The sequence below is a fragment of the Nyctibius grandis genome, chromosome 1 (genome assembly GCF_013368605.1).
Source record: "Nyctibius grandis isolate bNycGra1 chromosome 1, bNycGra1.pri, whole genome shotgun sequence".
NCBI classification, from domain to species: domain Eukaryota; kingdom Metazoa; phylum Chordata; class Aves; order Nyctibiiformes; family Nyctibiidae; genus Nyctibius; species Nyctibius grandis.
In genome coordinates, this window is record NC_090658.1 from 61,956,400 (window position 1) to 61,981,106 (window position 24,707).

Genomic DNA, 24,707 nt, shown 5'->3' on the forward strand with positions numbered 1-24,707 from the left:
GGGCAACTAGCGATAGGACAAGAGGACATAGCCTCAAGCTTCGCCAGGGGAGGTTCAGGTTGGACATTAGGAAGAATTTCTTTTCAGAAAGGGTCATTAGACATTGGAATGGGCTGCCCAGGGAGGTGGTGGAGTCACCATCTCTGGATGTGTTTAAGAAAAGACTGGACATGGCACTTAGTGCCATGGTCTAGTCGACAGGGTGGTGTCAGGGCAACGGTTGGACTCGATGATCCCTGAGGTCTCTTCCAACCTGGTTGATTCTGTGATTCTGTGATATTCTGACCGACGAGGCTACACATGTTCTAGGTTGACAGGTTTTCATGACATTAGACAGTTTGGTAAGACCACAGGCTCCCAGCTCGCTTCTCTTAAGGCACTGTGCTGCTGTCTGAATACATGAATTTTTGGTTGCTATCACTTTGGATCATATGCAAACTGATCGCAGAACTGCAGGAGACTTCAGCCTCTTGAGCTAGCTGGCACTTCGCCTTCTGCTGCACCAGTGTCCAAGGAAAAAAAAAAAAGTTCACCCTCCCTCACCACCCTTCAGTACACAGCACTTTTGTGTTCAGGCCTTCTTGATTAAGCACAGTAAGGCACATCCTCCTGAACAGCTGTGGGCAAGGCTCTCAAGCCATGGTTTGATGGTCATTTTATTCTGACATAAAGCCACCCTGCAGGTGGTAGGGGTAGGGTTCCCCTCCTCTCTACCCCTGACAGGTTGTTGCTGCCACCTCTTTCTCCAGCAAAGGTGCAACCATGTGATGAGCTGAATCAGGGAACAGATTCTACTGAAAATCAGCCACCACTGAAAAAACAAACATGAGCGCTGGCCTAAGGGAAAAAGGAACAGCTGGGAGCAGGGATGAGGCAGAGGGTGGGTAGCACAACCCCCTTCAGCAGCAGCAAGGACTTCTGCCAAATGATACATGGTGATGATACAGCCATGACCCCAGATGAAATTTCAAAGCTGTATACTTAGAAGTAATCCACTGTGATCTGCTCTGTCTGCTAAGGTGCTCCAATGCTTAAAAACACTCCGATCAAAGAGGAACAAATGACTTTCAGACAGTGAAGCTGCTGACTAATGGGCCTCCTGTTGTCCACCCCTGCCTGTTACTCCCACAAGGAATTCTGGGATTCCTAAGTGCAATTCAGTTGAAAGCTACACTGGTGCTTTTAACAGTAGAGGTCCATGACATGGGCAAGCCAAACCAATGGCTTGCTGATGCCCTAACGTGGAGGCCTTGTTCCATCCTCATGTTCTCCTCAACCTGCTCCTCCCACCTCCACTCCCACCCACGCAATGCTTGATCTGCTCCCACCATTGCACAGGCCCCAGGTTTCTGATCACAATTGTCTGGGAGAAGCGGGACAGTCATTTCTCAGTAGTGGTAAAATATTAAACCATCTAAAACCATCTCATGCAGCCATACATAGCCTGCAACGTCTCGGCAGGATGCCCTGCCAGAGAACCAGATCCTGGAACAGAATCACCCATGGACTGATGTGCTTGCTAGCAGCTCCATCCCAAAGTCTTTGCACTCCTGAAGGTCACAATTTAATGGAGGCAGCTGCACAAAATCTCGCTGGGTGTAGATGTTTTTGGACTACACTCAATCAGTAAGCTCCAGTTAGCAACCTGGATTCAATCACAGCAGCTTAGTAGGCTCTCTGAGCCAGCCCAGGCTAAACCTGTATATTGGATACACCCGAAGGTGGCCACCCCTTCCCAGCACACCCTTCTTCTCAGCGTCTTACTTTCAGCACTTGCATTATCATCATCGTCGTCATCATCATCATCTGTGTACAGTATCGGTCCATCAGAGTCCGAGTCGCTGCTGTGGCTCTCTCTGCTACTTCCACTCTCACGAGGGGCAGCAGCGTCAGAAGCCTCCTCCACCGGTTCAGAGTGTGCCTGGTCAGATGCCTCCGCTTCTTGGTCTTCTTTGGTAGCCAAGCTGTTAATTCAGAAGCAGACATGGTGTCACATTAATGCCAGCAGCACAGAACACAAATGGGAAACAGACGGTATAAGCAAGCATGAAAACAAAAAATCTGTTACTCTAACTTCTCTCTTTCTAAAAAACATACATATATAAAACATATATATAGTATGCATAAGTGTATACATATCTGTATGTATGTATGTTAGGAAAAAAGATGCAAACGCTCTGGAATGACGTGCTGCAAAGCCTGTATAAAGAAAAATCAATTCTTTTTTATTTCTTGTGGGATGGGACCAATAGTACATAAAAGCCACTAAGAGAAAAACAGCTCATAAAGTTGGGGGTGAGAGGAACAAGTTGGAGAACAGATGGGAGTGCAAAGCTTCCTGTTCTGGAAGCCTAACTATTTATTGTAAACATAGTTTTACGGTGGTTGAGTCCAAAATGTTCGTGTCCATCACTGATGAACACGGAAATCAGCAGCAGAGTGCTCTCTGCCTTGGGAAAATCTTTATGTAAAGGAAGGGTAGAGCAAGGGGAGAAGTAGCACAGGAACATAATGCTGGCACAGAGATTCCAGTAAGAATTTTAAGGAAAGTCTCTAGGCCACTGGCATCTAGACTAAACTCTCTTGGGTTGTTATGAAAGATGCTGGTTCTCGTGGCAGGGAAAAGACAGATTAATAAGACGGTTTCTTTTTTGCTGCCAACTATTTTGCTTAAAAAATGTAATTATGACCTTGCTTTTGACTAGATTTTATCGTATCTGAGACTTAGACAAGCTATTAGGCAGTGACAGGCCAAACACCTACTAACCGAAGCCTGAAACTGTCATTTTTAAGTCTGCAAGTAAATTCAGCTATTGAATTGAGAGCTTTAGCAGTGAGATATTTAATGATACCCACAAAAAAAACCCAAAATCCTTGTAGTTCAGCATCATTTCTTGTTTGCCTTTGAGAGCGAAATAAAAGCGTTATCAGCTACTAGGTGAACTGCTGACCGCAGTGGTCATATTAAACCATGAAAAGATGTAGGAGGCAGGTGATGAGCAATGACCTTCTGGGGAAACAGGAGGTACTGCAGGTGAACGGCTTGAAGACATCGGCAAAGAACAAATTCTGCTGGGATACAACACTGCCCTGGGCCTCCAAGAAAAGGACACAAACTGTTACCAGTCAGCAGAAGAAACAGAAGAGATCCCCACGCTCCTACAGTGTCCCTTCAGAGAAGAAATGTGGCCTCCTTTGCTGTGGGTCTTACACTTACCCACGACAGCCATACCGTCCTACCTTTTTGTGTCTTCTCCACTAGCATCTGGACCGCTGTCTAGGGCTGTACTGCTCAGGCTCTCGTCTGTGCCATGCTCAGTCTGGAGAAGAGGTTTAGTATCTGATGCAGGGACAGCTGGCTCTGCCAGGCAGCCGTCTGACATGTCTTGGGCATCCAAGGAGGCAGTGGGCTGAGCGGCTGCAGCAGGAAAAGGAGGTGGTGGAAGCGGAGGTGGAGGAGGGGCGGCGGTGGGAGGAGGGGGGACAACGAGGTCTGTGTCCTCCATTTCAGAAATTACTATGGAAGGTTGCTCAGGCTCGGGTTTTTCTGCCTTTGCTTCCAGCTTGTTGGTTGTGGCACCTGAGGGGGAAGAAGCAGCCCCATCCGGCGCTGTTCGTGGGGCTGACTGTTTCCCAGGTTTTTTCTTGCCCCTGGGAGTCCCTGAGGTGCCTGATTTGCTGGAAGTCTCCTTAGAGGCTTTGGGATGAGATGATGTGGACGAAGGAGATGGTGATGAAGAGGACTTGGAGACTGGTGGGTTTTTTGCATGAGAAGAACTAGCTAAAATAAGAAAAGATAAAGCATTTTACAGTCTTGCAACTATATGATTTTTGCACTGTTCTTTCTGCATGGATTAACATGTGCTGATATTTAAAAAAAAGAAAAAAATTACACTTGAGTACTTCTACAATCCTTCATCTATATGCTTGAGATGAGTAAATGTTGCAGTAAATTTCACTTTTGAGGTGGGAAAAAATGAAATGATGGATACTTGCTCAAGAACAATGGAGGGGATCAACCTCACAAATGGGTAAGAATTTGATTCCAGCATTCTGCATTGGCCCATTACAACTAGCCTGGACTTCACCTAAAAAGTTCATTACTTATTCCAAATGTGTTTACTGCCCTATTTAAAAAAATTGCCACCAGACAGAGAAAACTGCCTGACCTTTTCTATTATGTGAATTTTTGGTCTGAACACTAGGAGAACACCGTGATTTTCCTTATGCTTTTCAATGAACACCTCAGGACCATTATGGATATCGTTTAATTACCTTTCACAATGTTATTGCAAGTGGCATGCTCCTAGTTAATGGCAAGCAGCAGAGGACAGCAAAACAAGATGTACTTTCAGGTCCAGCTGGGGACATCCATAGAACAGAGGCAGAAACCACTGATCTCACTCTGTACAAATGATCTCCGGAAGAGAAGAGGCACTGAAGGCCTCCTGTGTATACTGGAGGACTTCGTCTTACCAGTGACCAACTGGTAGCCTTGAAAATGTAGTGACACAAGGTTTTGACACTAGCTGTACAAGCTGGCCAGTGATGTTGCTGTTTAATCCTACGATACTTACTATATTGAAGCATATATCTATCAATGCCCAAGTTTGCAAGAGATTTCAGCTAGCCTGCATGCCCATGTGCATTCCAGTCACGTTTCCAATTGCTGTGTTGATGCACCCATCATCTGGACTGGGAGCTTCAGACTTCTGACTTTCATTTAAAAACCAATAAAAATGACAACCATCTTAACGATTCAGTCCTTTTCATCAAAATGCATCCAACTCAAACACTTCTGCTGCAGTAAAAACACATTAACCTCAAGAGAACAAATGAAAGCATCATAAAGCTACACAGCAGCCTTGCGGCTAAGCTTACCGAGTAAAACAGAAAGCTGTAACAGAAATCTGCTGAAAGGCCCACTTTACTTACAAGCATTTAAATAAAAACAAAACCCCAGCAGATTGGGATAGAACCAAAATATAGATACTGGCCATAATAAGCTCATGATGCAAAAATAGCTTTCACAGTGAGATTGTTCTCAGTCTCAAAGAAGATGGAAAATAATTCAGAAGACACATTATACTGTTCTCTTCTGCAGCTGAATGTTATGGCTTATAAACTTTTAGAGTGCTGTGAGGCTTTCAGTACATCTGGAAAAATCTGCAGAAACTCGTGACTTCAGGCAAATCACTGTCCCTCTTTGTGCTGCAAGGTAAGTGTGAAGGGCACAGTACAGAATCTACTGGTACTGCACTAATCATCCACATCAACTACAAATCACTGACTTAACTTACCAGCAAATCAAAAGGAAGCAAAGAAATGGTACAGGCAGCAGTTTGTAATTGTAGTGGAAAGAGCTGGTGGCTCCAACCTGCATATTATTTAGCAGAAACCTTACAGAGGAAGTGGATGGTAGTAAGAAAGGGCTCTGGTTCTGATCCAGCAAAGCACTTAAACACAGGCTGGAGGTCAACAGAACCAGTTACATGCTTACGCTTAAGAACACCAGCATAATACAAATATACAGCCACACTGTAATTGTTGCTGGGAAAATGTCAAAAGATCTTTCCACTGAAAAAACCCTTACATTATTCTCAGAACCTTTCTGGACCTGCAATCAGATACAGCAACTTGAAAGATTTCTCCCAGGGAAAATCCCCCCTACGCTTCCACATTGGTCAAAAGTGCTATTGCTATTGTTGCTTTTTACTGGGCTGGCTGACAATTTTCTGTCATGTCTCTTTTTCAGTAGAAGATTTGGATTTTGTTTAAATGAAAAATTTCATGGCTGTTACTTGCCTTTTGGCACGTGTCCATGCTACATTTAAGTTCCCCTTTCTCCCAGCTCCACTATTTCACTTTGGAAACTTGCTGTGGTGTCCTCAGGAGAGCAAAAGCTCAGTATTTACTCACATTCCTCTTCTCCTTCATGGGACTGGATCATTGGCTGCATCACGTATTCACCTTCACAGGGATCTGATAAACCTCCTGTACCAAATACTGCTCCCGATCAGCTCTATTTATTAAGTATTGCCCTACTTCAAATTAAAACAATGTACCTAATGTTGGAAGAAATTACCAGTAGAATATTTTATATAAGGGATATATTGATATATTTTATAGCCATATGGTCTCAAGCATTGAATAAAATTTCATCAAGACTACTAAAAGACAAATCTGGAATCTGAATGTATTTTAATCTAAGAACTGAGATACCTGAGAGCTTGTTACCAGTCATTGGTCTAAATATTTCTTTATGTGACAGGTTGTTTTATATCTGAAAGGTCTGCTGTTATAAGGTTCGTTCACCTGGGAAGAACAGAGTTTTCCAGCTAAATGTGAAATACAAGCAGCAAATGCTGGGTTTTCAAAATATTTATTCTGGTGGTTGTCTGATGTAGTAGGGACAGTTAATACCACGTTAATGGATATTTTATGGCAAAGTTGTTATTGTAACTCTAGCAGTCTTGCAGTGTTTTCAAACAGTCCTCTTCTGTGTGCTTCCAATACAAAACGTGCCAAAATGTACAAGCTATGAAGAGGTACACTTGGAGAGAAAACTGGAGGGACTGAAGGGCTTTGAAAGACTGACAGAGGATTGAAAACACAAGGCTTGTATAAGCTGGCCAATGCATATATACAGTCCATTCATCATAATACTGCTTGTGTTCAAATTATATTTGGATGTTTTCATTTCAGTCATCATCTAAATTACAACCACTCAAACTCAAGATCAGTAGCTTAAGAACAGCTACCTATCATCTTTAATCTAGCATCACTGCTGAATTTTGTTTTGAAAGTGTAGTGATAAACACATCTACTAGGTGCCTGATGATGGACGTTTTCCATTTCCAGTGCTTATTTAGAATCACAGTACGCCATCAACCAGCTCAGAGAAGCCTGGCCATTTCTAATAAGTTATAATTTATTTTTTTTTTAGCTAAAACAGTCTTTAAAGATGTCTTCATGGTTTTATCCTTTACCTCTCTGAGATCTTGTAATCTTGTCAAATTAATCAGAATAGTAGCTATTTCCAGCAGAAAGTTACAGCAATATCAAGGTAGTTTTACTTTGGGGCAACTCATATGTCTCGTTTCAGAAGTCACCTTTTTCCCTGCTGAGTCTTCAGCAGTTCTCTGGGTCATTTTGTTACCAGCATTCACAACTTGAGCTGGGAATTCAGTACAGTCTCTGATGTGCTTGGTGTTGTGCGCATGTTCATTAAACAGCGAAGTGGTTTGTCCGCTGTCTGGAGTGTTTGCAGACAGCAGAACCAGAGCTCAGCGGGAAGCCAGCTAAAAACATCCGTGGCATGCTCTTTAGTAATGCTGCTATGTACAAAGGCAGAAGTTATCGGAAGACCAAGCCAAGCACCCCCATGCACATGCCCCCACCGTAACTGGCACTGCCTGGGCAGTACTCACCAGCTTCTCGATTTGCACTGTGACTTGTTGGCTTGGGCGGTGGGAGAGGAGGCTGCTTAGCAGAAGCCTTTCCCTTTTTTTTAGCATGAGGTGCTTCGTTACTCTTATGGCTGGTGGTGGTGGAAGCAGCAATAGCATTTTTTGGTGGTAGTGGAGCTTTTTTAGATTTAGGCTTAGGCTTGGGTAGTGGCGGAGCATGAGATGCCGGTATTTCTGGGCAGTGATCAGTGGTGCTCTCTATGGGTAAGAAAGTGAACAGAAGCCAACTGACACAGACATATGCCACGTACATTCAACAGCAAGCCTGACAACAATGACTCCTTTTTGCTGCTTGAGCTCTTGGGAATCAGGAGAGACCTTTTCATCTTTTGCCTCTTATTGAAGTACTATCTCAGCAAAAATTACCGTCCGTCTCATTTCAAGTCCTTCTCATGGAAGATTTTTGCCCAGCACTTCTCTCAGTCTCATCTATTCTAGACCTCCAAGGATCATCCTTAACATTCAGTATCCCCAACTAGAGTGCTGGCTGCAAAGTAAACAAGGGAAATGCCATTTACTCCTCTAGCAAATTCCCTCGTCTTCTTTCCAGCCCTCTGAGATCAACAGGCTATAAAACTCAGATTCATGTGAATCTGAATGTGAACAGGGCCATTCCCTCAGCCACGGGTTCAAATATCGCTATGCAGCTGAAATTTTCCCCTGAAGCAACCCATTCTCCTATGCTGCAGACTGCTTGCTCATAGCAATTTTATTTTGGATATCTTCCCCAGGGTATTTCTTCTCTTCAGAAAGAGATGAAGCTAAATCAAATATAGGATATCGTTTGCCATGGGAATGCTCTTCTCTCCTGTAAGCTCTTTGGGTACTATTACAAGACTCCACTTTCAAGAATCAGCAGTTCCTTAGTCAACAGGAATTTGGACTGTATCTGCATTGTGTCGTGCAATAGGAAAGGCTTTGTAAACTGAAAGAGGAAGCACTGAGGACCCAATGCCCACAATGTGCATTTCAGGAGACATGACTTTGGACTAGCTTCAGGCTTGTTCTGTAGATTGCATGCCCAATAGTGGGGGGAGCGTAAGTTCCTGAATGCATCTTTTGGCTTAGTTTCATCCAAAAGAAACTTGGCTTGTGTGCTCTGCAAACCAAGGAAGGGTAAGGGGGGATGACCAGGAAATTCACTTCAGAAGTGCACACCTAATGCCAACTGTAATGTTAATGTAGGTGAGCCATTTATGGTCAACATAAAATTTTGCAACATAATCACTATGGTTGTAAGACTAGCTACTCCCAGATGGGAACAGCTGAAGTTCCCAGATGGGAATCTTTATCTATTCAATTATACCAATTCTGTGCCCCTTCAGTCTCAAGATGGCCTTCCCAAACCTTCCAGAAAAAGAATATTATAAAAGCAAGAGCATACCATCAGAATCATATGGACTTTATTTGCATGTTACTATAAACTACAGTGGTTTGTTAAGAAAGGAGCCAAGAAAATATTGCAAGGACTTCTAACAGTCCCTTATATCACCCAAGAGGAAACCAATTCATTTCTTGCAGTATGTCCCATTAGAGCCTCACTCTTACACACATTAAATGGCCATTCCTGGATCTCCTCTCCATTTCCTGCTCTCCTCCTTCCCATGTAAAAGATTCCCAAGAGATAAGCAGCACCTTTTGATTTTAAGATTAGTAGATGAAAAACAAATAATGCATTGGACAACAACGACATTCTCCATCTCAGAAACAAAGCCTTTTCAGACTCTAGCTTAAGGTTTATTAACATGAACCTAATGCATGACCTGCACTTATTAAAAGCAACATGCACACGTATGTCTCTTCATGAACTGAAGGAATTAACATTAACTGTTCAGTGTCTTCCTCCTTTATTTCCAGCCCATTATAGACTAATACGTTTTTGCTAATGTTTTGCAAGAACCTTTGCATAGCAACCTTTTACAGCTTTCAAACAGATTCTTTTGAGCACAGATTCTTGTACTGCCTCTTTATTTTCCAGAGAAAGAACTCTGGAACACAGAAAGACTTCGGAAGAAGAAAGAAACATACATATTTGTTACATTTTGCTCTCCTTTTTTTAGCAAAAAGCATCTCCTTGTGAAATTCCACCTACCTTAATTCAAAGCTGAAAAAGTGATTTAATTCTGAAAAAGCAGGACATTTTAAAATTTTAATTCCATTAATAACAAGCATGGCAAAAGAAGATAAGATTTTGTGTTTTGAAGATCTTGAAGGACATTATGATCAGAAAGAATTTTAAGTGTAAACAATTCTTTGATATACCTTTTACTTATGGGTCCAGCATGCTAAAATTTTATTTACTAATAAAGAATTTAAAACTTGTGTACTTATGCACCACTACTGTGTTTTGTTTCCAGTCACATTAGTAGAGAAAATATTAAAAAGAGAACAACCTAGTAAAATGAAATACACAATTCACCATATTCTAAAGTAACAGAGTGCAATTATTAAGAATCTCAGTCAATCTACATTAAACGATATAACTGATTAAATAACGTGTATTAGAATTCCTTCTGATTGAGGAAAAAAAGTACAAAATATAAGGCTAAAGCTTTATTTAGTTGCAAATAAACACATGTTAGTGACAGCCAATTAATAATTTTCAAACTTTCTTTGCAGAAATAACTAAAAACTATAAATGAAAAACAAAATTGGAACAGTTCATTCACATCAAAGTTCATGCTTGCAGACTTCAGTTGTGATTAAAACTGGCAATTTATATGACATTGATTTTAACTGAAATACCTTGCCATCACTGGGATATCATCTTTATCTAGGACAGCTCTTTCCATACTGTTATGTACAACATACCACAGACTGGCAGACTCTTTCTGCACAGCAGTGTCCTATCCGCTTGGATAGTTAACAGCTCTCATCTAGTCTTGACTGCCCCTTGATTTCATACATGCCCTTTTCTTGGCCTTGACCAATGAATCTTCTTTAAAAAGGAATTGCTAAATATTCAGGAACAGGCTGTCCCAGTCTGTAGGAAGGCAAGCCGTCGGGGAAAAAGACTGGCCTGGTTAAACAGAGAACTTAGGCTAGAACTTAAGGAAAAAAAGAGAGCCTATCTGCTCTGGAAGAAGGGTCGGGTAACTTGGGAGGTCTACAGGGATGTTGCCAGGTCGTGTAGGGAGAAGATTAGAAGGGCCAAAGCTCAATTAGAGCTCGATTTGGCTGCTACAGTCAAAGATAACAAAAAAAGCTTCTACAAATACATCAACAGCAAAAGGAGGGTCAAGGAGAGCCTCCACCACTCGCTGAATGAGGAAGGTAGTGTAGTGTCAGGGGATGAGGAAAAAGCAGAGGTTCTCAATGCCTTCTTTGCCTTGGTCTTTAATGTCAAGATCGGTTGTCCTCAGGAGACTTGGCCCCCAGAGCCTGAAGTTAGGGACGGAGGCTGTGTGAACTCCCCGTAATCCAGAAGGAGATGGTTAGTGACCTGCTGTGCCAATTGGACACCCACAAGGCTATGGGCCCGGATGGGATTCACCCCAGAGTAATGAAGGAACTGGCAAATGAACTTGCCAAACCACTCTCGATTATCTACCGGCAGTCCTGGTTAACTGGAGAAGTTCCAGCTGACTGGAAATCAGCAAATATAACACCCATCTACAAGAAGGGTCGGAAGGACGATCCAGGGAACGATAGGCCTGTCAGCCTGACCTTGGTGCCAGGCAAGGTGATGGAACAGATCATCCTGAGTGCCATTACATGGCACATGCAGGACAATCGGGGCATCGGGGCCAGCCAACATGGATTCATGAAAGGCAGGTCCTGCTTGACCAACCTGATCTTCTATGACCAAGTGACCCGCTTAGTAGATGAGGGCAGGGCTGTGGATGTAGTCTATCTAGACTTCAGTAAGGCATTCGACACTGTCTCCCACAGCATCCTCCTGGACAAACTGGCTGCCCGGGGCTTGGATGGGTGGACTCTTCAATGGGTTAAAAACTGGCTGGATGGCCGAGCCCAGAGAGTGGTGGTGAATGGGGCAAAGTCCAACTGGCGGCCGGTCACTAGCGGTGTTCCCCAGGGCTCAGTTCTGGGGCCGGTGCTGTTCAATATCTTTATAGATGATCTAGACGTAGGGATTGAGTGCACCCTCAGTAAATTTGCAGATGACACCAAGCTGGGTGGCAGTGTCGATCTGCTGGAGGGTAGGAAGGCCCTACAGAGGGATTTGGACAGGTTAGATAGATGGGCTAAGACCAATGGCATGAGGTTCAACAAGAACAAGTGCCGGGTCTTACACTTCGGCCACAACAACCCCATGCAGCGCTACAGGCTGGGGGAAGAGTGGTTAGAAAGCGGCCTGGCAGAAAGAGACCCGGGGGTGTTAATCGACAGCTGGCTAAACATGAGCCAGCAGTGTGCCCAGGTGGCCAAGAAGGCCAATGGCATCCTGGCCTCTATTAGGACTAGTGTAGCCAGCCGGTCTAGGGAAGTGATCGTCCCTCTCTACTCGGCACTGGTGAGGCCGCACCTTGAGTACTGTGTCCACTTCTGGGCCCCGCACTTCAAGAAAGATGTTGAGGTGTTGGAGCGAGTCCAGAGGAGGGCGACCAAGCTGGTGAAGGGTCTGGAGGGCATGACCTACGAGGAACGGCTGAGGGAGCTGGGCTTGTTTAGCCTGGAGAAGAGGAGGCTCAGAGGTGACCTTATTGCCGTCTACAACTACCTGAAGGGAGGTTGTAGTGGAGTGGGAGTCGGCCTCTTCTCCTGGGCAACTAGCGATAGGACAAGAGGACATAGCCTCAAGCTTCGCCAGGGGAGGTTCAGGTTAGACATTAGGAAGAATTTCTTCTCAGAAGGGGTCATTAGACATTGGAATGGGCTGCCCAGGGAGGTGGTGGAGTCACCATCTCTGGATGTGTTTAAGAAAAGACTGGACATGGCACTTAGTGCCATGGTCTAGTTGACAGGGTGGTGTCAGGGCAATGGTTGGACTCTATGATCCCAGAGGTCTCTTCCAACCTGACTGATTCTGTGATTCTGTGGTTCTTTTTGTTCATAGCCATGAGAAAAGCTGTGGTGAAGATGATTGCCTTTGACCATATCATCCCTCTTGGCATCTTATTAGCTTTGTCATTTTTATCTTTGTTAGCTTCATCTTTTTTATGTCATCTGATATGAACTTGACTGCCCTCAGTGTCAGTCTGATCTTGCCCAAATTATTGTTTCTCATTTACTCTTGAGATACAGATTTCCAGTTCCTACTTGACCAGTCCATTATACCAGCTTTTGCCGGTGACAAACCAAGTGCTGAAGCAGATGCTTTTCACTGCTTTCCCTCTGCTGCCCCTCAGGTTTTGTGAACATTCACTGACTGTCCTCCCTCAAATTTCCCTCTGCTGTGATGCCAAAGATGACAATTTTTAGGCTGCTGGCATTGTGCTTGTCATCCTGGTCTGGTCCCCTCTTGTTTTTCAGTGCCTAACCACAGTATCCTCTCTTTTACTGCAAGTCCATTAGAACTTTTTTGTGGTCTTCTGCATTTATATAAGACACTACAATAAATTCCTGGTGTATACATAAATTCTGTAGTAATACAAATAACTAATAATGGCAACAGTGGTTTGATCTTGAACAGTGACAGGGATGGTCTGATGTCTGTAAATGGCTAATGATACAACTATGTTGTAATTGTACCCCCCCAACATGATTCTGCTTGAATGTGTACCCTTCGTCTTCATGCCTGCTCTTTCGTTTGCATCTTTTGCCAAAACAAGGAGGCATCTGAATCAGTTCAGACCCATCTATTTGTTCAAGCCAATGCCCCAGGTACCTCAGTACCAGCTGCAATGTGTTTTTTCTTAATGTAGACATCTGTTCATCATGAACTGACCTTTTAACAAAAAGTCTCCAAAAGGCCATCAGATAGGAATATCTTTTATTCCCTGCTGCCTTGATCAAGATATCTGTTGTAAAAGCAATCTGCCTGTAAATTACTCTCTAAATAGGAAAGCAAAGCAAATGTTAACGTCTCATTAAGCATTTGGATCAATAATACATTTATGTTAGAATAAATTTTCCAAAGGCCACATTTTCAAGAAACCTCACTTTGAGACCAGATTTTCTTGTTCCCAGAAATTGTGATTGGGGCCAGACTCTTAAGAAAGCTGTGTTCTCATGTAAATACCTAAATGATGGTCAGGGTTACAAAGTACTCAGTATACAAGAGCCCCACATCTTGTGGGGGCTCATTGAGTCCAAAAGACTTTCAGAGAGATGCCAGTGTGCCATAGACACTGGAAAATCAGATGACTTATTTTGGAAGCTAACTCTCGGACCTTTTGCAAACTCTACACCAAATGGACCTATCAAAATCCTGGGCATAGTTTCAGAAGCCATACATGACTGGGCTATATAACACAAGAATTTCTTCTTTACTTTTGTGAACTTCTAAGGAACTGAAGGCCAAAGCTTTTCTACCCCAGGATTTTGTCATACAGTACTGGTATTTTTGTTTCTCCAGCTAGATTAGTGACATGAAGCTAGGTCATGGAAAACCAGTAGTGCTGCAGCACAAGCATATAATCTACATCAACTGCAAAGCACCCTTCTCCTGGAAGACAAGCACAACTCAGTGGAGTAACACTATGTAAAATGGAACTTGGAAATAACATATGATTTGTTGTCTTTTGCAGGATGACTCCCTGCAAAATGAAACTCTATTAAGAGTTTTGAGAAATTCATGAGTTTCCTTTCCAGCTTATGCAGAGCGCTGTGTTTTGATTAATCAAAACCCAGGAAGTTGTCACTCAGAAACATGGGACACAGGGCAAGACAAGGTGTCTTTTGTCTCTTTTTTGGACTCATTGTGCTGATGCAGGTGGTCAACTCATACAAATCCTTTCATAAACTCCAGATTCAACCAGCTCCATTTTTTGTTCCTGCTATTGCTACTAAAATTCTCTTCAAGAAAAGACCCATTCTAATTGTTAGAAAGCTTCCTTTAATTTCCAGTCTAAATGTATTTCAAGCCACTGTTTATTCCTTTCTACTTGTGCCAGCATTGTCCTTTAGCCATGCTCTCTTCTGGCTATATACCAACTTGTTACATTCATCAAACGCACTCAGGCTCTCTCAGGCTCCGTTTTGCTAGGCTGAACAAGAACAGCTGTCTCACGATGCTTTTCGCAGCTCTCTCTGCAGTTTTGTATTCATCCTTCCTGGAGATGGATGAGCAGATCTGTATGTCTGCAGACTTCCAGATCTTTCTTACTCTATGATTTCAACAGCACCATGTGCAAGAGGTCTTGTAACAGAGACAGTGTAGAAAACAGGAGAGGGGACAAAGGGACAGATGTAAAGTCTGACCTAACCAACCATGTTCAGATATTTTGCATTGGTTCCAAGATAAAAAAGGAAACAAACCCACTGACTGTCATTTTACATTGCTAACTGCCCAACTTTTGCATAAAAGTAAGCTGTTAGATCAAGAGAGAATACCTAAAACATCTTCACTGTCAGCTGCATACTTTTGCCATTTCTTGTCTATGGGAGACTTGGAAAGTGAAAGGCGTGTAGGCTTCTACATTCCCTTACACTTGCTGTATACATATGCTCAAATAATTCAATGGTTAGTTCATTAAAATCACGTCTACAATCTTATTTCTGAAGCCACATTATAAAAGAAAAAAACAATAGCAGCTTTACAAATCAGGAGCTCTCCTCTGCCACTCAACTTTTGTGGGTGAAAGCCCGTGCCTCTCACGTCAGCCTACTGGCACAAGCCAGCCTGGCTGACTTGGTGAACAGGCTCTGCCCAAATACAGCTTTATCTAGAGTAACTTTCCTTTTAAGAAAATTTGGATTCAGCTTCATTTACATAGTTCAGGTGATGAATCCAAGATATACTATTCTTAGAAGTCCTGGTTTTAGCCAGAAAATAACTCAGCTGGAGTGAGAGATTCTTTGGGAGTCAGGCAAAAAACCACCCTTTTATGTACGGTTCTCCAGTCGATGATCTACATAGCTCAGGAGCATAGGAAGCCAGCTAGGCACACAAGAGGGAAGAAAGTCTGCCTGGTCTCTCACAGTGAGTTGTTTGCAGAATTAGTCTTCTGAGAGAAAGCAGGCTCTTGTCTGAGACCCTGGAAGATGAGGGTTACTATCTTAAATTCAACAGGGTTTGTTCCACTTTGGGGAAATAAAGCAAAGATCTCTGAGAAAAGGAACCTAGAAAATTTGACTTTGAAGAACATTCCTTGGTAGATAAACTAAAGCGTTGGTCAGCAACGATGCATGCTTGTAAGACCAGAGCTTGTGTCTCCAACCTTCTTTTTTTTTGGTTACCCATGAGAAAAAGAAAAGATTAAATTTAATGGCAGATTTGAGGGGGAGCAGACAAAGTATAGAGGAAAGAACCTCTGAACCCAACATACTAAGACCTGGAACATTTGCCAGCTCTCACATTAGAGTTATCCTGTGGGCAAAAATCATTATGCGCATGTATCCTATGATTTCATTTGGAAACAGGACTGCAAATTGTTTCCTTCACTGAGGGCCATGAGAAAACTTGACAAGATCAGTCTGCTAGAAATAGCATAGAAATATTTCAGAAGCTTATGCTCCATGTCACCCACAACACCCACAGCACTCAGAACAGAGCTCTGGCTTCCTGCAATGCAATTATTTATCAAAGCAGCATCTAACACATCTGCAAAATGAACGCAAAATGAAACTTATTACTTTTCTCCAGGCAGTATCTTGCCAATGGTTACTGAGCCTTTCACTTCTTCAAGCCCAAGCTAACAACGAAATGTGGAAGTATCTACCAGAATCACGGTAAGATTTAGCTTGCTATGATAAAAATGAGTAAGACCTAAGTTTACAAACAGAACCCAGATACAAACTCACTGTTCTCTGGTACATCTGTGTACTGGGGCTACTGCAGTCAAGCGCAACAGGTCAGGAGCCCTGGCATGACAGGATGGTCTGGTCTGCTGCCCAGATGACCAGGGCGCATTTCAACATGCTGCCTGTCTACTCACTGCTCGGCTCACACAGAATGGCTACAGTTTAGCTCTTTTATTTTCTGCAAAAGATGCTGCTAGTGACTTTTCTTAGTCAAGCCAAACCGAACCAAAAGAATTCGGAACTCAACCCAGGACAAACATAATGTGAATAAATGATCTAGGAAAAGGATTTCTCTGATTTCTCATCTGCAAAGCTTTATCCATCAATTACCTGTTTTATGTAAAATTGTCACCAGCTTCTTATTATCCTGCCACAAAGGAGAAATTTGCTTTTAAACACCGCGCTTTGGTGACTGACATCTCATCATTACTACAAACAGTAACAGTTACACTATTAAATTGCCAAAGGGAATTTTTTCACCAAATACGAAAGGCACCTGTGAGCTGACAGGCAGCAGATGGTTACATGGTTTATGGAACTGCCTGGCACCACAGGGAACAGCTTTCAGGGGTTGTCTTCTTCACTCGCTTCTCCTTAACTCATTTTTACACTGCATGGCTGAGCCTATTGTTTGCCCTGTTGATACTGTATTTCTGTGCCTCATGCTGAAAGAACTTTTTTCCTTTAACTTCGTTTAACTCCTAACATATTCCACATTCTACCATGCGTTGTTGCCCACTCTCACCACATTATCACAATCTGCCTGTATCACTTGTTCTTTTTAAGCTTCCAGCTCCAGAAGTCATCATATTTACATGACAAGGCCATTTTCAAGACCCATTTGAACATGAGAGCAAGGAAAGACCACTACCATTTCATAAAAGCATTTTAAAATAATCTCATAACTTTCAGGGGCTGAGATGCATTTTTTGGAACATTTTGATTCAGCCGGAGTTGGAACTGCAGCACACCGTGCTACTGAACAGCAGGAATTAATCCTGTCTTCAGGTCTTATAAACATGGAAAGTGTATATAACTTCCTTCAAGATTTACACATAAGAGTTCATGACTCTAAAAAGCCTAACTAAAGATGAACTCGTTGCATCCATTACTCCTGACTGTCCAGCTAGTATTCACTCCACCTATCTCAGTTCTCATCGTGGAAGGTTGTGATCTGAAGCACCAGTATGTTTTATGATCTGAGCGGAAGACGGTGAGCTAGGTATTCCTGCTTCAGCTCTCATTTTGATGCTCTGTGAGCATTAGCAAACCTCCATTCTGTGGTTGATAATTCCTTGCTCTGCCAGTGGGTGTGGATGTAACGCACACCTACTGCATCTGCTATGAAAATTCACCCAGGATTAATCTGTCAGGTGAGATGCATCTGTGAGGTGCAGCAGGCCCTACTCTTCCACTGCGTTCAACAGACTGGCTCACATTCTTGCTTAACATGCTATAAAGTGCAGAATAACTGAAGTATATTCACAATGACTATCCAGTGAGTTGTAGTGGATTTGCACTGTGTAACACCATTGGTGACGTGTGGAATTGATCCTTAACACCTCTGTGGGCAGACTATTCCTCTGCAATAAATCTATCTGTTCCTTTTCAGGGAACTCAAGATGTTTATGTGTAGAAGAACTTCATGCTTACATGTAAGAGGAAAGCTATACTCAGTGTTCTGCATCTTCTATACGGTCATATTGATGTTCTATGAAGCCTGGAATACCAAGTTTGTTCATTTTTTTTGTTTTCTTCTCCTTCCTCCATATACATTTCATTTTCTGAGAGGGACTGGAGTGATAGCTACATATTCTTCTGTACTGAATCTACTCCGGTACAACAATCATTTTTAATTTCTTCCTGTAAGAACCACACAATATATAGGGAGTACAGAGTGTAATAATGTGTTTGAAATAGACATTTGAACCTTTTCTGCTTCATTAGAGTTCTACATTCTGCAGAGTCAGCTAGAGGGTATTTCAACATACTTAAGAAAAATGTATTTCTAAAAAAACTTGTACCTTAGGAAAACTTCCAAGACCTGACAGTTCTAAAAGGCTGTATTCAGGAAAGTATAAAATAATAAGTGGTCTGCTCTAACCCCAAAGTTAACCTGAACCATTTTAAAGGAGTTTTCCATGGCTTTTATAACTCTTTTCCCCTGACCCAATACACATCTGGTTCTAGTTGGCACCAAAAGACAGACGTATTTAAATGACATGAAAAAGGCTAATCTTGTATTTCTGTCTTGTTGGGAGACAGGAAGTACTAGAAATCTCATAAGAAAGCCAGTTCTCCTTGGACATCCAGCCACTTTTTACACAGTCAAGTGATTTACATAGCTCAGAGAAGAATTCAGATTTTTGTGTTAGATGAACTGACCCTCTCAACCTCCAGAGGCTCATTCATCACTAGGTAGAGGTTACTAGAAGACACTGGAAAGGCTTCTCAGTCTAACAGCCAGCCATGAAGTTCTTGATCTTTTGTATCTTTGCTCTTTCCTCCAGGAAAATCCAATAAATTGAATAGTACTTAGTAACACTTTTTGACAGGAAAAGAAGTGGTGCTTTATTCAAGATGCTAGCGAAAGAAAACAAAACTGGTCCAAATCCTGTGATTCTACCCGAATCTTTTCCCTTACTCAAACTCCTATTACCAAGGTGGATCTGAATAAAGTTAACAAACTTAATATGGACTTTGGGATTTGGGACATAATAAATATTTAGCAGTACTTAGTGCAATTCATCTATAGAAAACCCTTTAGTCATAAAGTACATTTTCCATAAATGACCTAGGTTCAGTTTGCAGTGGTAATATAGCCCCTTGAATATTTCTGAAGAGCTGGGCTGCAAGTGTTTAAGATTTAATGAAAACCAATGGGAATGAGCTGCTGAAGTTACTTTCACCATGACATATGGTTTTTAAGTGGCTTAAAAACTTCTGAATATTCAACCCATGAGCCACTTCTGCAATGATACTGCAAGGTGATGCATACGCACTTAGTGTCTTCTTTCACAAAATGAAATCCTGAAACCAAACCTAGCATGCAGCTACAAGGAAAGGCTCACACGGAATTTAGAAATCAAACATCCCTGCATGCATTTTCTTGCTCAGACCTTGCTTCTCTTTATGACCTTACTATACCCACAGTAAAAGGCATGCCTACCAGTGATGAAATGCTGATGTTTCACAAGTCTCCTTGGCAAGTTCTGCTGGCATCCTTGTGGCAGAACAGAACTCACAGCATGTACTGGTGCTAATGAAAGAACATGTTAATATTTTAAATGGGTGAAAAACAATTTGTGAAGAATGTGTTCATTTACCTTTTTGATCTTTTTTTTCTTCCAATGCTGATGCCTTCTCTGACAAAGTACTATTATCTCCACTGGCTTTTACCATGTTTTCTTCCTGTATGGTTTCTTCACCAATAGCTATGGTGTGTCCATTTGAAGTTTCAAAATTTACTGTTACATCACCATCTGAAATGAAAATTAAAAAGCTATTGTCTAGTTTAACTGATTCCTCAGCACCTATTGACAACACACAGCATCCCTCTGCTTTCAAGTTTCCATGGCAGCAAAGCAGAAAGACTTACTGAAATGCGAAACATCAGGCTGCACATCTGCTGAAAAGTAACGCTGTAAAGGAACTCTACAGGCTTCCACGTTCTTTGGGTGGACACCTCTGCGGTAGTGGGCCTGGAAGTGCACGTGGGTTTTCAGGTCCAGCTTCATGTCTGTACGCATTAGCATCCCGTTCTCTTCCTCCCTGCATCTTGGTTTACACAGCAAAGACGTGTGCATGGACCACAATGGAGCTGCAACGTGTCCCAACAGGCCCCAAATCCGGACAACTACGGAGCTGAGTTGCAGGACTACTGTGGTGCATCCCAGTAGGTAAATCAGCCAGGAATTCAGACACAAGCTCTCAGAATATGTGTGCCCAGCTAATAAAATAGGTCACAAAGTCATTATCCAGTCTTAAAAACCAAGGTGAGGTCTTCTTGTATCACATATCATACCATTATTAAATTCTGCAAGTCAAAATCTTTCCCCGCTCTGATGATATTTTACTTACTTACCCAGACTACCTCAGCTACGAGGGTTTTTTTTAATCCTGAAAAAAACTTCTCTCTCTCCCCTATTTGTCTCTATATTCCTGAAAAATGTTACATACTCTTGCTGGCTCACAGCTTTCTCTCTTCACTTATTTACTGATTTCTGTTCTCGATTCCATGCATTTTAAAATTGCTGCTGATTTTCTTCTTTGGTCATTTCAAAGGCTTGTTATCCTTATGTTGCTCATACCCCATCTGCAGTTCATGTAGATGAATGCTTGCCTTCTGCAGGATTCTCTTGCTGTCCATCCAAAAATTATGTAAATCTACCAGGCGTCTCTTCTGGTTCCTCACATTGTTTCTTCATTAATTGTGGTAATTCCACTCTCTTCTCCTCCTCTTCCCTGCTGTGTTCTATCAGACCTGGATGTTTGGCAGTTTCCTGGTTTCAACACAATTATGCAGCCTCTCTCTTACCACCTTGGGCTGCTCCATGGGTTAAGATGATGGTTTCATTCTCACCACAAGCTAACTTCAACTTGATGTGTAAAAACTAAGTTCTGCCTTCTTAATCTTGTCTCATTCATTATAGCAGACAGTTGCAGGCGGCTTCCTTCTTACCTTACTGCACTATGAATGTTCCTTTCTTCCAGATGTTCATAAATCCATTCTTCCCTCTCTGCCTCCACATGTGGCATTCCCACTCTTATCCATGTCACAGTTCTACAAACACCTCCTGACTCCGAGTGGCACTTGCCGCTTTCCACTTCTTTATCCCATATGAAAGTCACTTCTTCACATTTCTTACCTCTGACATTTCAAGACTCCATGTAATTTCCCCATCTAGCTTTCATCTCCATAGTAATTCCTTCTAACTACCTTCACACTGCTCAGCCACTGTCTTTTCTGTATCTCTTTTTTTTAGCACCTTCAAACAAATCCTGTATTCTTTCAAACTGCTGCTTAAAAACTGTAATTTTCATCAGATGGGAAGTGCAACGTGATGAAGGCAACACAGAGCGGATTGAAAGCCTTCTTAAGATGGGAGAAAGGGGAGATAATTGTTGTTCATCTTTACATCCTTTCCTCACTTTGCCCAGTCTCCGTAAGGGATCCAAAGTCCCATCCCCTTTTAAGAGTGGAATAGAGGGTCAAGGACAGTGGTGACCAAAGCATACATACTTTTACCACAAATGATAGTATTTATGTTCAGACTGTTTGGAAACGACCTGAAACGTTAACACATTTCATTAACTGTTCCAGCAGTCTAAATGCGATTTACAACCATCAATGGACAAAGTCAGGTAGCTCCCCAGTAAAACATGTAGCAAAAAATCGTAACAAATTCACAGACGGATAAATGGAGGTATGGAGAGTTCGCATTTCTTGTTTTAAGTCTAAGACATTGGTAGAGACAAGTTCAGAAGCCAGCTATGCTGAACATCATAGACTGGTAATTAGCAAAATACTGTAAAGACAAGTGATGTCACAAACAAACAAGCCCTTTACTTCTTAATATCAATGTGTACGATACTAACCATACACATTGATACTTATGATTCTTCAGCTCAGGCAGAGTAGCACAATGGCTAGGAGAAAAATATTTTTGGAAATCATGGAGTTCTTAGACTCCTTGATAAAGTGACAAATGGCTTAATTTTAAGCTACAGAAAATTATTTAAAAGTCACTTGACTTTTATTTGATCTAGATTTATAGAAGATCAAGAATATTAAAAAGAATACCACTAGAACCATAATCAGATGTAGCACAGAGGTGTTAACCATGGTTTACTCATGCTTTTCAAAACACAAATTCTGGTTAATACCAGTTACTAAACCTTACAGCATTTTGAAACAAGTGGTGTCTTCTCCACAGTTTTATGTTTGTGCCATTTGTGAATGTGGTTTGTGTGACAGTGGTGGGATCTGTACGATCCCTGCAGTAGTACTTTTCGATACCTGAAATGGCAGCTGTTGATTTGCTTGGGGTCCCAGAGCCTCTAATTTTTCAGTCAAAATTTCTCATATTACACTCCAGTTGCTTCAGACAGCAGACCTCGACTCACATAATAGGTTAATCACTAACTCAAAAAAAATCTTGCCAAACAGTAAGTGGGAACCACAGGAGTCACATTACTTACAGGGAGCACTGAAATACTTAAGGATATGACCAGAAGTCCGATGGTGTACTTATGGCAGGAGCAGTTACAGAACACAAATCTCTGACTCCAGCTTTAGTTCTTTGTCAACTGGCCCAAATAACCTCTCACACTCCTCAGCTTTGTCTCCTCATACCTATTTATACTACATGGAAACAATGCAACAGTGGTTTTATCATCCATGTTTAGCACTTAGGAGCTGAATTCTAGGTAACACGTTATCACCTTGCTCGGGCATTTCCTTCAGCACTCCCCTTCTTATCAGCTCCTCTCTGCTTTGTCTTGTCGAAATCTTCCTTTCCAACACTAAAGAAAAAGCACAGTTAAGAATAGATTTATTCTCATACTGTTGATGCTGATGTAGAAAAAGATTTTTATTTTAAAAAAACCCCCGAGAAATCTTGTTTCCTCTGACTCTGCAGGAGAAGTGGTCTGGGTTTTCATGGACACTCTGAAAATATTCTTCCACAGTTTCAGGCACAGAAGGGGGGTTTCATCTGATCCAATGCCTTCAGCTGAGCGAGGCTCCATGAGGCTTCCTTTACAGTCAATAGAAAAAGGTACTTCCAGAGTAAAATTGAACTCATCCTAGCACAGGCATTTAATATTTAAGTGCACCTCTTTACCATTGACTGGGGTGAGTAGCTCAGCTGGAGATACCTCCATCTGCTTTGTAGATGTTTTGAGTTGGGAGACATAAATCCTGCTCAGAGCAAAGAACTCACAGAGTAGCCTTTATGACATGCAAACTGTTTTGAAGGAAAAAAAATAACCTTAAAAAGAAGCTAGAAAGTTGTGTTCTAAAAGGGAACAACATGCTCATCCAGGCTGGTTGGCTTTCATGGAAAAAAATACAGCATCCTGTTTTTAGCTTAAAAAAATGAAGTATACAACACAAAAAAAGAAGACTGTGACATGAAGCATTTTAATTATTATGTTTATTTCCCATGGGAAAAATGCTAAATAAACAGTTTTATAGGGAAAAGCATTTACAGATGGCAAAACAGAATAACTCCCCACCCCACCCCCAAACCAAGACAATTTTGGTCAGTGGTCTGGGAGGCCCCTGTGACCCAGGTGACGTCTGGAGCTCAAGCTGCGGGCACGTGGCAAAGCTTCACCCATGCTGGACTTCATCCTGTTAATGCTATGGGATAGGGTTATTTATCTCATCAACTAATTCAAACACTCTGGTAATCCAATTACTCTCTAGGGCCAGTCTAATTGCCGTATGCAGATTAAACACTGCAAGAAGTATTCTCAATCTCACTTGCGCCAGCCCAGTTGGAGCAAACAGCCATACAGTGAAGTGATGGCTCGTGTGAAGGCACGGAGAGAGGCCATTTGGCTCTTCCGAGAACTTTACCCTCCAGGCATAGTAGCAGACAAACATCTTTCCCCACAGCAGTTAACTTTGGCTGCTGCCTTGCAACCAGCCTGGCTGAACTCATGTGCCCGAAGGCATCGCTGCTCATGGCTTCCCACTCCCCTTCTCTACCATGGAAGGGGATGGTTGAACAGAAGATGAAGCAGATTCTGTGCTTCTCAAACTTACAGCACCAGGTTTATTTCTCACGCTGCAAAGTGAGGGGATTCAGCAACTGCTCCACATGAGATGCATTTCCCTGCCAAAAAAGCACCGACTCCTGGAAGAAGAACTGGGGGCAGTAACCATTTTGACTGGCCCAGTTCAAGGTACCCATGCCTGTGAGATCAACAGCTCGTGAATGCAAACGAACTGGCACAAGAACATTTAAGTCTGTGCTTATATACTCAGGTACTTTGTGGGATCTGTCCATTAAAGGTCAAACCTTCAAGGCATTCAAATCACATTTGACAATATAAAGGAGCCTGTGAGTGTGGCTGTAGACACTCAATATAAGCCAGTTTCCTCGGGGAGAGTGTGGTAGCCTGAACTGAGATCAGGTTAGACTGCCTCGGGCCCCAATCCTAAATTATTCAGGAGCTCTTCCAATTTTTCCCCATTACTTTTTAAGGTATGTGCCTTGCAACTGTGTGCCACACATGCTACTGGCATGGCAAACAAAGCACAGGAGTGTGTCCTATTCTTGCAAAGAGTTTTTCATGTAAGTGAACATATATATCCTCTTATTATTATTTCACCTTTACAAGTATTATTTACTTCCTACTATT

General features: G+C 42.2%; 1 protein-coding gene across 5 annotated transcripts in view; it reads right to left on the bottom strand.

Annotated features, from left to right (window-relative positions):
• The window catches only part of PHACTR2 (phosphatase and actin regulator 2), a 124,536-nt gene that overhangs the window by 23,391 nt on the left and 76,438 nt on the right, over nt 1-24,707 (bottom strand). For 4 of the 5 annotated variants that reach the window (XM_068425151.1, XM_068425143.1, XM_068425167.1 and 1 more), the window contains 5 exons: nt 22,779-22,859; nt 19,933-20,283; nt 19,661-19,816; nt 3,241-3,781; nt 1,765-1,964 (listed from right to left, as the gene is read on the bottom strand). In XM_068425151.1, coding sequence (XP_068281252.1) covers nt 1,765-1,964; nt 3,241-3,781; nt 19,661-19,816; nt 19,933-20,283; nt 22,779-22,859 — 1,329 coding nt within the window. The remainder of the gene's footprint in view (nt 1-1,764; nt 1,965-3,240; nt 3,782-19,660; nt 19,817-19,932; nt 20,284-22,778; nt 22,860-24,707) is intronic. The other variant, XM_068425177.1, reaches the window with a different exon arrangement.